General features: G+C 34.4%; 1 protein-coding gene, 1 long non-coding RNA gene and 1 other non-coding gene across 3 annotated transcripts; 2 read left to right on the top strand and 1 right to left on the bottom strand.

The window, feature by feature from the left end:
* Positions 1-2,385: 2,385 nt before the first annotated feature.
* Positions 2,386-4,360, top strand: LOC120128417 (beta-amyrin 11-oxidase-like). The gene is made up of 6 exons (XM_039146092.1): positions 2,386-3,109; positions 3,195-3,455; positions 3,537-3,629; positions 3,767-3,952; positions 4,037-4,158; positions 4,249-4,360. The coding sequence occupies exons 1-6, from the start codon at positions 2,393-2,395 to the stop codon at positions 4,340-4,342; spliced, it is 1,473 nt and encodes a 490-aa protein (XP_039002023.1). The 5' UTR covers positions 2,386-2,392; the 3' UTR covers positions 4,343-4,360.
* Positions 4,361-9,301: 4,941 nt separating this feature from the next.
* Positions 9,302-10,738, bottom strand: LOC120128406. The gene is made up of 4 exons (XR_005516628.1): positions 10,629-10,738; positions 10,457-10,525; positions 9,408-9,513; positions 9,302-9,326 (listed from the first exon to the last, which is right to left on the bottom strand). It is a non-coding gene; the product is annotated as an uncharacterized LOC120128406 (long non-coding RNA).
* Positions 10,739-12,077: 1,339 nt separating this feature from the next.
* On the top strand, positions 12,078-12,170 carry LOC120128467. Its single transcript, XR_005516634.1, has one exon. It is a non-coding gene; the product is annotated as a small nucleolar RNA SNORD96 family (small nucleolar RNA).
* The last annotated feature ends 280 nt before the right edge of the window (positions 12,171-12,450 follow it).

The following is a 12,450-nucleotide window of genomic DNA, read 5'->3' as shown; positions in this document are numbered from 1 at the left end:
CGTTGCGATTTACAGATTCTCGTTGCGATTTACGGATTATCGTTGCGATTTACGGATACGCGTTGCGATATACGGATACGCATTGCGATTTACGGATACGCGTTGCGATATACGGATACACGTTGCGATTTACGGATACGCGTTGCGATTTATGTGTTCGCGTTGCGATTTTCATATTCGCGTTGCGATTTTGGAAAATCGCAATGCGAATTTGTACTATCGCATTGCGATTTTCAAGAATCGCGTTGCGATTTTGGAAACTGATTTGCGATTCTGGGGATCGCGTTGCGATTTTTATTTCGCGTTGCGATTTTGTTGGTCATTTTGGCAAATCCAAAAAAAATTGGTTAAAATCGTATATTATAACTTTTTTTTGGTCACTGAGGCGATTTTCTCTAAATACAAGGGTTAATTTACAAGGATTTCGGATTTAAAAATTGATTCATGGGTCTAAATTAAATGTTTTAAAACCTGGAGGACCAAAACGTGAATATCCCTCTTCTTGTTAAAAACACGCGGGTCTAAGGAGTTCGGTGGGTCGGGTCATAAGCTGGATCGGGTCCAGTATAAAAGTAAAAAAATTTGTAAATTCTTCATTTCTCTTCTTCTCAACAAAACGATAGCCCCCCCTTTGCCTTTGTTTTCTCTAATTCGTTCATCCATAAGGATGAACACCACCGTGCTTTCCAGAAAACGGCCACTGCGCCGCAAAGCCGGTCGCCGTTCATCGGCGGTGAAAAACGATTTTTTTTTGTTTTTCGAAAAGCTCTTCTCTTCCTTGTTTTAAAAATCTGAATATTTTTTCGAAAGCACGAGCCTTGGGGGCTAGATCTACAGAAGTAGATCTTGAAAACGTCCCGGTTCATCGACTAAAACTTCCTTTTGGGGTTTGAATCGAGCAAAAATAAACGCAGAAATCACACATGCGAGCCAACAATCGAAATAGGTAAGCCTTTTACCTTTGTTCTTCTCTCGAAATATTGCTAAAAAACAAATGCTTCGAACGTTCTGTTACTTCGGCTATGATTTGCTCAAAACTTTGCTTGTATTTCGTATTTCAATCCGTAGCGTACAATGGGTTCTGATTACATCTATTTATAAGAATAAAAATCATATTTTTAGGTGTTTACAACCGAATAAAACAATACTATTATTGTTGTGTTGGTTGGTGACTCTCCACGCACGCCGGACGTTCGGGGTTGGAGTCCCATACACTCACGATGCTTGCTACCGAGGAGGCGTGGGACATGAAACTCGGGCAGGTTGGGAATACTGCGCGGCGCTGCTAGGGTTCTGGAAACCAACTCGGTTCATGGGTCCATTGCTGCTTCGGGCTGTTTGTTCCTTCTTGGGCCACTGGTTTAGCAATGCAGCACTGTTGGGCCACTTTGGTCTTGTAATGGTATTTTATTGGACCTATACCATGTAATGAAACCCAAATAAATAAATAAACAAATATATATATATATTATATAGTTCGTAAAAAGGATATATATATTATGTTATATAATATAATACTAATGGTCGAAATTTGGTGTCTTCAATATATATATTAAATTATTTAAAAATATTTAAGAAAAGTTTCATAGTGAAAAAAGAAAAAGGAAACATCTTACATCATATCCATATAAGCAATTTCGAGGGGTAATTGTAATAGGAATTAGAATTGAAATTGAAATTGTGGTTATTTTTTGTGGTTCACGTCTTTTGATTTAGACGAAAAATAATGAAGGAGAAATAGAGAATAGATAAGTTGGGATGAATCATCCTTAGAGAGAGAACTCTCTCAAACTCAACCATGATTTGGTATAGATGCAAACCAGATCTAAAGGTGTTTGGTCGTTTGTACCTAGTCTAAGATGGACTAATGACAACTTCGGTCACAAGATGAACTCTTCAAAGACTCAATATATTCAAACCTTGAAGCTCTCATCCATGAAGGCGTAGACCACGTATATGCAAACCAGATCTAAAGGTGTTTGGTCGTTTGTACCAGTCTTTGGCATTGCTTGCAAATGACAATCTTTTTTGGCCAGTCAATACGGGGTGATCAAGTCATTAAGAAGTCAAAATTATACAAAATTGTAGAATTCTTGGCATTGACCAACATTGTAGAAACAGACTTTTTGACAGTCTTGGCATGATTGCAAAAGAAACACATTTCAACGATGATTGTTGACCCGCAAGCTTTCATCCATGAAGGCGTACACCACGTATTTAAATAGTACTTGATATTGCCGCAATCAAAATAAACACACGATAACGGAAAATGAAACGTCAACCGTAATTTAAATCTATTTGTAGGACGTAGAGAATTTTCATCCATGAAGCTGCTATAAAGGCGAGCATATTGAGAGCCCAAAATGTGTAAAGCAGTACAACAAAAGCCAAAATGGTGTTGGAATTGACATTGTCATCTATGGCAGTTCTGGCTGCAACATTTGTCATTTTATTTGGTTTCTTGAAGAAAACAAACGAATGGTACTATGTTAATAGTTGGTCGGAGAAGAAGCAAAACCCTCTCCCGCCTGGCGATATGGGATGGCCTTTCATCGGCAACATGTGGTCTTTCCTCCGAGCTTTCAACTCCCAAAACCCTGATTCTTTCATCCACAACTTGATTAACAAGTATGGACCAACCAGCATTTACAAAACACATTTGTTCGGGAGTCCGAGCATCATAGTTTGTAGTCCGGAGCTTTGCCGAAAGGTATTGACGGATGACAAACACTTCTCGTTCGGCTACCCTTCGTCAGCGATACGATTAGGAGGGAAGAAATCATTGTACGGAGTTCCGAATTCGGAGCACTGGCGTTTGCGTCGGCTTATATCGGATCCTATCAATGGCCATCGTGCGCTAGCTTTGTACATAGGCCATATTGAAGACATTGTGATCCCTTCATTGGAAGAACTTGATACCATGGACCGACCGATCAAGTTCTTCACTGAGATGAAGAGGATTGGTCTCAAGGTTATTGCACAAGTTCTCCTCGGTTCCACCAAGGATTCGATTCTTACGTCGATGGTGGAATATTACACAGAGTTGTTCCCTGGTGTGCTTTCCATGCCTATTGATGTTCCTGGTTTCGTATTCCATAGAGCAATCAAGGTAAAGTTCATTTATATTATCGATTTATTACATTTATGTTATATCCAATTAACCAAACTCGATTATCAATCATTTGTGTTATCAGGCCAGGAAAAAGTTGGTAAAGATGATTGAAGATGAGGTAGATGAAAGAAGAGCGACTACTTCTGTCCCTGCAGGCATGAACAAAGGAATGATGGATTTACTCATGGAAGTAAAAAACGAGACCGGCGAAAAATTGGAAGACGAGCATATCATCGACTTATTGCTGCTCATCTTGTTCGCTGGTCACGAAACCACCGCACACACCGTAATGTGGGCACTCATCTACCTCAATCAGCATCCACAAATGTTGCAGAAAGCCAAGGTGAGATCAAGACGAACTTGTCCAATACAAGTACGATCGATTTTTCAGAATTCGAACTGAACTTTGATTTCTATTCTTCAGGAAGAACAACAGGAGGTCATAGAAAGAAGGTCATCCTCACAGAAAGGCCTGACCCTCACTGAAATCAAGCAAATGGTTATCTACCCAAGGTTTGTTATTTTTCAACCATTTCCCATATGATAAAAGACGAATAAGATTAATATTTGATGAACCGAAAATGTATAATTTTTATATACTATCAGTGAATCGAATAACAATCCATGTTGGTTTGAACTTTTGATTACTTGAAGGTGATTGATGAGACTTTGCGAAGAAGCAATATTGCATTCACATTTTTTCGAAAAGCAGAAGCTGATGTGAACATTAAGGGTTACACCATACCTAAAGGATGGAGAGTTATGGCTTGGCATAGGGCTATTCACATGGATCCCAACATTTATCCAAACCCGAAAGAGTTCATTCCTTCAAGATGGGAGGTCAGTAAAATCAACCCAAAATGCCTTTTTTTCCCTTCAAATTTACTAAGATGAACATAAATAGATGAATGATGTAAATTGCAGAACCAGAGATTGAAGGGAAGAACTTTCATTCCCTTTGGAGCAGGAAGTAGAACCTGCCCTGGAGCTGATCTTGCCAAGATCCAAATCTCTATTTTTCTTCACTATTTTCTTCTCAACTACGAGTGAGCATCTAAATCTCTTCCTTCTTCTTCTCAACCAAATTGATAGAAAAATGCATGCATGGTTAACATCATGTTTTCTTCTTCTTGCAGGCTTGAACAGCTAAATCCAAATGGTCCAATTAGTTACTTACCCTTGCCACGCCCAGCAGACGACTGCCTTGCGAGAATCATTAAGCTCCCATGATTATCACATTTGGTATTAGATTGATGTTACTTGAAACGCATAGTGTTCCTGTACGAGCAACGAAAACGGAAATGTAATTCGATAGGCGTAGTCTTTTTCGGTTCGTTTAGATTTAGTAGGAACAGAATAAGATTTAGGGTAGACTATAAGAATGGTTATTTCGTTTAAGTTTCGATCATATTTTGTCATTAATTTTAGAAAATATTGAATTAATAATTTGATGACACTATATGTTAATAAATTGAGTTTTTTTTTAATTTGGCCGTTGAACTTTAATTAAAATATTAATTTGGCCCCTAAATTTTAAATGAAATATTATTCAGACCCATGCACTTTAGATAAAATATCAATTTGACTTCTTAATTCGATCAAAGGTCTTCTGCTGTCAGCCATCACTCACCACCATCATCAGTCTCCATCGACTGTTTTCGTCGATGACCGTTGGCCACCAAAACTTTCAACGCACTCCTTTTTTATTTCGTAAGTGTGAATTCAATGTATGTTTCACCGAAAATGTCTCGAACTCAACAAATATAACATAGAATCCTTTAACTTACCTTAATTTTTTGTTTTGACAGAAATTGAACCAACTAATTTTATTAAGAAAGAAAAAATATTCAAAATTATAATGAGAGTTTACGATTAGAATCGTAAACTAAACACATAATTACGATATTCTCGTATAACCATAAACACAAAAAACTAGTTAAACAAGAAACGATTTAACAGTTCAATTGTATAGTTGAAATGAAATTCAAAGTTTAGTACTATAACTGACAAAATTGGAAGTTAATCGCCTAAAGTTCGGTGGGTGGTTTATGTGATGTAGTTTACCCTATTTATAAGTTTAAGGTTACGCATTTTTAATATTTAAATGAAGTAAAAACATGGCAATCTACTACCTTCAATTACAACAGAAACAACCTACTATAATTTACACCAAAACAATCCATAATTTGACTGATTCTTGCAAGAAAAATCAGTAAAAAACATAATTAAGTTTGACTAATCTTGTAACACCCTTAACTCATATCCAACCCGAATACAAGTCTGAGGTGTCACGTTGACTTTTCAAACTTTGACTCTTATAGAAAATCCCGGGAATTTTTAAAACTTTCATTAAAACGAAATACATTAATTTACATAAGACCATAAAATACAAAATCGATCTGAGTATTCTTAATTAACACTTATTACATGCCAACATTCTATACATAACCAAGTACATACTTTGTCAATTACTTCTGATATGATCTTCTAGTAATGATACTATCTTTACCACTTCTATTCTTGCTCTTCTCGTTTCTTGGTACCTACATGTAAATCACTTACACGCTAAGTCATAGACTTAGTGAGGCATATAAAACATATAATATTTCATATAACATAAATCATACATAAACATATACCATCATTATCATTAAGAAACACACATAACATCATATGGTTCATGTAACACATTTCAAACCACTTACCTTTGATAACCATTTATAAACCCATCGTATACATATCACATTCAATATGTTTGTTTGATCTCTTTATTAGCCCATGTACACTATTGAGAACTTAAGGTATGTGAGTACATTGAGGTTGTGCACCAATGCTGTCACCACAGCTCATATCAATTCCCTCATGGGGCACCGAACCTTAGTTCAGTATTCGTCCCGAAGGACCAGTCCATAGATCCCGAAAAATCTAGGTAAACAGTCCATATGTCCCGAAGAACATAGGTAAACAGTCCATACGTCCCGAAGAACATAGGTAAACAGTCCATATGTCCCGAAGAACATAGGTAAACTCTCGACCCTTGGCATGCCAACTATACCACTAGCTCTCTTATCACATAACATGGGCATTAACATTCATAACAGTTCAATTTACTTATTCATATCCTTTCTCTTATAAACATATATCTTTTCTTTTCAGTCACGTACCAAATGTACGTGTAATCATTGATCTTATAATCACATGTTCATTCTCTTCGGTCACATACCATATGTATGTGTAAACATATATCTAATATCATATAACATGCATCACAAATGCAGGTATTCACATAAATCATTTCTTATAGCTTTATTCATATCACATATTCATATAAGCTCATATCTCATTTCACATATACTTTCCATATAACATATATATCTCATAATCACACAAATCATAACATTGATCACCAATCAAATAACATTTTAGGAGTTACTTCTTACCATAGTAACTCCATCACTGGCTCATCGCAAGCCAAATGTTTATTCAATAATATAAGTACAAATAAAATTTCACTCACCTTAGCTTTGCTTTGATTCAATTCTAATCCTTTAGTTGATTCGGAACGGGATCACGTTCTATATCTACATAATCATACATAGATCTATATCAGTATCATAACTAATATACTCTAATGGTTCACTCTTTAGACCAAGAGAAAAGTCAATTTCATCTTTTAATGAAGGTATGCATCGATGCACTACTGATGCATCGGTGCATAAAAGGTATTCGATGTAATATTATTGCTGGGATGCATCGATGCACTCCTTATGCATCGATGCACCAATTGCATTCAATGTTTCATTATTAATGGGATGTATCGATGCACTACTTATGCATCGATGCATGAATTGCATTCGATGTATTTATTTTAAAAGAGTGCATCGATACACTCCCTGTGCATCGATACACCTTCAAACGATTTCTGGGTTTTAACCTTGATGCATCGATGCACAATGAATATGCATCGATGCACTCTGCCCAGAATCCTCTTTTTGAACTCGAAAATCATTCATTTTGGATTAAATCCTTCATGTTTCATCCCCTTTTTCATTCTTAACTCTAGTACACATACTTAAACCAATCTATATTCATTTATTTCATCTTAAACCTCAAAATCCTATCTTCCATATGTAATTTAATAATTACATCAATTTTGCAACATGTTTCAAATCCAATTCTATTACTTCATATCTCTTACTTAGATTGATAACAAGTCAAATCCAACTTTCAATTCTTGTTATGAACTCTATTCCAATATTTCATTCAAGAACCTCTAATCTTTAATCTTCTCTATCTCCTTTATCTTTTGATCTTAAGATAACTTAAGTTTTCCTTAAGCTTAGTTATCATCTAATGATCAAAACTCAATCTTAAACTTAACAAATAATTAACTAAGTAGAATACTCACCTTTGAGCTTGGAGATACGGGAGGAGAGGAAGAAGAAGGAGAATAAGTTATGGAGAAATATCTCCCTACATGCTTATCTCTTAATAAAGAGATAAGATAATTATCTTTTAGATAAAAAAACCATTTTGCCTTTTAATTCCTTTAATAATTACTAGATTTATTTCCAGATAAAACATTGAACTAATACATTCTTCTATTTTAATCACCAAATTCTGAAACTTTACAATTAAGTCACTAACCCATAATTTAGGATGTTACAAATCTTGACTAGTTTTCTTAATGCAGATTTGACAGAATTAAGTTTGACAATTCAATCTTCAAACCTTCAATGAAAGCTTCTCCTTCTTTCTTTTTTTTTTTTGTACATAACTGTACTTTCTTTTTCTGCAACAAATACTTCAATGGCTGCCTTAAAATTCAATATTCTAGTTTAACATAACAACTTAAAATTCCAAACCATAATTCATTCAGATAAATAGAAAATAAAAGAGGAAAAATAAAGCGAGTGATCTAGAGGTTTAGACTTTTCTAAATAGTTTATAAATATTATTAATATGGTTTAATTTATATTATAATTTTAAACCCTATAAATGTATAACCTTAAATTTACAGATGTGCAAACTTTATAACATAATAATATTATTAATAAAAAAATTATGAGTCTGATTTTGATATAGATTTAGATTCTTTGTATACTAATTTTTAAAGGATTATTAATGATAAATTTATTATTATAATTTAATTTTAAAGGGAGTCTAAGGATTCTAGGTTAAATTTATTGAGTCATATATATTTTTCGATAAAACGAACATTCGATTCACGCTCATGAGGCTAAAAAGGAGTGCACCAGAAATTCTAGGATCCAACTATCATCTTCGACAATGACCTACAATGAGTGGTGGTTGGCAGAAAGAAACTTTGGTCGGATTCAGGGATCAAACACATATTTTACCTAAAGTTATTGATTCAAAATGATTTTTCGTCTAAGTTTAAGGGTCAAATTAGTATTCTAACTAAAATTTAAAGGCTAAATTAAAAATTAACCAACTTTACTAACGTGTTTTATGTTACACAATTTTAAGGGTTAAATTAGCTACCATTGAAGCAAAACAAAATCCATAATGTGTTTAATGTTTCTATGCCAAGAAGATATATACCATGACAATAACAATAAGCTAATATTTTATTCCTTCATATGAGATGCAAAACAAAATGAAAAATAAAATGATACAACTGCAAGAAAGAAATAGGATTTGGAATTGAAAGGTAACCCAGGAATGAAACTAACACAAACTATCTCTACAATGGCAAGTCAATTAACATTTTAACTCTCATTGCTTTCGGGTCGTTACCCGGATTCTTTCTTTGTTTACAATACTCGAATCTAAAACCTTCTTTCTCTGTTTACAATACTCGAATCTAAAATCCATGTCCAACACATAGAAGGACATGAGCATGAGATATAATCTTCCAAATATATGTAAAAACTCTAAATAAATCGAGCATACCCTAATCTATTTGCATTTTGTGTAATCTGTTCATTTCAAACTTCATTCTATGAAGATCATACAATAGTAGTAACAAATGTTCATTATGGTAAAGACAGCATAATACCACCCCAAGAACTCGATTTACTTCTTACCTGTCGATAGTATCGCGTATCTGCTCATAAATGAAATCCATTTTACTATTGTATCAGCTTAAAACGTTTCTGGGAAATTAGAACTTGTATGGTGTTGTTCTCCCCCGATTTTTGGACAAGCCGGGTATCGTGATTTTAACTAAAACGAACCTGCCATCAAAAAACTAAACAATTTGGAAGTTGAATTATGAGATGTGAGGGAATTATGGAGATGAGTGTTAGTATAATTGCCAGATATATGCTACCTTCCCACTCATCTCGTTCACGGCTAGCTGCGCGGACTCTTCCTTATCGAACCAAACAAAAGCGGATCCTAAAGACTGCTTGGATATTTTTTCCTCACAACATTGACTGCAAAATTATATAAAACGATTAGAAAAAAAAAGCTACAATCAGAACAAGTCCTGCTCTAAATCTTTAGCAATATAAGGAAATTCCGTGTTTCATGACATCTTGGATAAAAATAACAATGCTTAACAAATGGAACCTAACACCCTTGTATTAAATTTACAAAACTAATCTCCATTGCGAAGTCTTTCCGCAGATAGAAAAGTTAGTGTTCACAAGTGAAGCTGAATTAAATAGGGCAACTCTGTTGTAGGCGCTCGTAGTTGCGGATTTACCAACATATTTTACCATATACAATCAGACAGAAGTTAATCATTCTTCTCACCTAACATGGTTGAAATGTACTCCAATTTTGTTTCTTGTTTTATACCCACGGCAACCTCACAACTCTTCATATAGTAAATTCTTTTGCCACTAGTTTTTTTCCATAAATAAAATCCCATTCAAGCACAAATATATGAGAAATATTCTACAAAATATTCCTCTGTTTCTCTGAGTCAATGGCGAGTGTCAGATACGAGTTCGTGTTCAACATGAATACGAGAATCGTACCCCACTGCCCATGTCCAAGTACGAACGGGACATGGGTGTCAAAATAGATACTTCAGTAAAACTAACAATTGGACTAACATAGCAACAAACAATCGTTAAAAACAAATACTATGTCTCCAGGACATGAATAGGGTTGTAACTAAGTCGAGCTGAACTTGAGTAGTGAAAAGCTATAGCTCGAGCCTGATACGAAGTCGTTGCTCGAAGCTCAACCCAATGTTGATCAGATACTATCATCTAAGCTTGAGCTTGGGTCGAAAAAAATCGAACTATTCGACCTCAGCTTGATTAATCTCATTTACACGATTTATTCGAGCTCGTTCCATAACAAATTTCTGATAAAAGGGTAATTTAATATAAAAAAAAAATACATCAATAAATCAACAAGATTTACCATGTTTGACCTCCCCAAACTGTGAAAACGCTTTCTTGAGACGTCCTTCAGCTGTTGACAGAGGCAATCCTATGATGAACAATGTACAAAGACAATTCACAAACACGTGAGCTACAATGTAATTATTAATACCCAAAATCCAAAAACATGCAAATTTCAACCCATTTTTTACCTTTGATGAACACTCCAGTTGAGGTAGAATTAGAAGATTCTGATTGAGAAATTGAGTTAGAACAGCAAATGGGGCGATGGGTCTGAGAAGGAAAGCTTATTCTGGATGACTTAATAAAAACGTTCGAATTATTAGAGGATTTTATAAATTATACATGGCTATGATCAATTCTACACCATCCAAACGACAGACCTCCAAAACTTTTCTTATTCTATTTTCCTTTTGCACTATATATGTTTAGATGGTTTCACTCATCAAAATGAGTACTATGCCACAGATATTGGTGCGCTTGAAGAAAAAAAAATAGATCCTCGACACAAAACACTTGTAGAAAATGCCTACTATTGATACAAACTGCTTGAAAGATCTGCACAAGTCTCTAAAGTTCATTCTTCATTGCATCATATATAATTTACTTTTTTTCAAAGTCACCCAGTTATCGTGACGCTATACAGAAACTGTCCTACACTCCTGATTTCTTCATGAAATCTCTTGAAGGTCCAATCAATTTTTCTTGAACACTGCGAATATTATATTAGTTGAGAAAATAATATTAATCTCAACTATATATATATATATATATATTAATTTAGTTCAAAATATAACAAGTTTTTAAATTTGTTTGTGATTGAATGCTTGCTTTTTCTTTCAATGACTTGGGTTTAAGCCTTTTAGAGAGTATTTAACATTTTTCTCCCAAATTTATTCAATAAAATTATATCATCTTGAGTACTTTTAGACTATAAAACAGTAAGAGAAAAACGATATTGTCGTACCATTGCTGATTTAACGGTTTAATATTATAATTGAAGCAAAAAAATAAAATTCTATAATTAAAATAAGTGAAAGTTTGGGATATAAATAATATATTGTCCAAAATCTAATGATATGTGATGTAATTTATCCAAAAATGGAAGTTGATCCTGGTCAAATTAACCCTAATGTACCTTTTGTTCAAAATCGGAAGAGAAGGAATTCAGTGGCGGCGAATTGCGCTATAAATAAACATTATAACACCTCCTTTGCAACATCACGACCAAGTTCTTCCAAGGAAAACCCCTAGAATCGTCTTAAAATCCCTAATTATTTGCTATAAGTTTATTTGATTTATTCTTCTTCCTTCTTCTTTTTGTGTTTTTCGTCTTTAATTCAATCGATATGTGGCGGAGGATTTAAAAATCCTTATCTATGAAAACGAGGCAAGCTGAAATCGTGTTTGTAAATCTCGAAGATAACGTCATAGAAAAACGCTCGTTGACGTTGACGGTCCTCTCCCTCCGGGGAGCTCCTCCGTTGACGGGCAGTCTCATATTCCATCGCCTTGGGGAGCGGCGTCGCTGCTATTACCTCTTGGGACTGGCCATGAGACAAACATTCAATTCTTTCTCCCTTTTTTTTAAGATTTCGCAATTTTTCTTTCGCTTTTTATTAAAAAAAATTTTTAGAATGAGGTCGATGAGGAAAACAATTACAAAAGAACACCATCTTTCGGGACTGAACGGCTTCATAAAACCTTGCTGTTATTCTGCAATTCCGAGGCACTTTCAAGTGATTATGCTTTTAGCTTTCTGAAAAAATGGTTTACCTTTATCGTGCATTGATTTGCTATGATTTTGCTGATTCGAGTAATGGGTTTTGTGCCTTCAAAATCTTCTTCAATGGGTTCATTCGGTTCTTAAATTGTTTTTGTTCTCTTAAAATTACTGAAGGAATCTGAAAGGCTGAAAGGGGTTTTGTTTGAGGGTTAATCTGATTAAGTACATCCTTTATTTTTACTTTTTAAATATAATCTTTAAATTGTATAATTTTACATTTTCTAAAT

The sequence above is a fragment of the Hibiscus syriacus genome, unplaced genomic scaffold, assembly GCF_006381635.1.
Source record: "Hibiscus syriacus cultivar Baekdansim isolate YM2019G1 unplaced genomic scaffold, ASM638163v2 tig00110480_pilon, whole genome shotgun sequence".
In the NCBI taxonomy this organism is placed as follows: domain Eukaryota; kingdom Viridiplantae; phylum Streptophyta; class Magnoliopsida; order Malvales; family Malvaceae; genus Hibiscus; species Hibiscus syriacus.
This window is presented reverse-complemented; position numbering and strand designations above follow the sequence as displayed.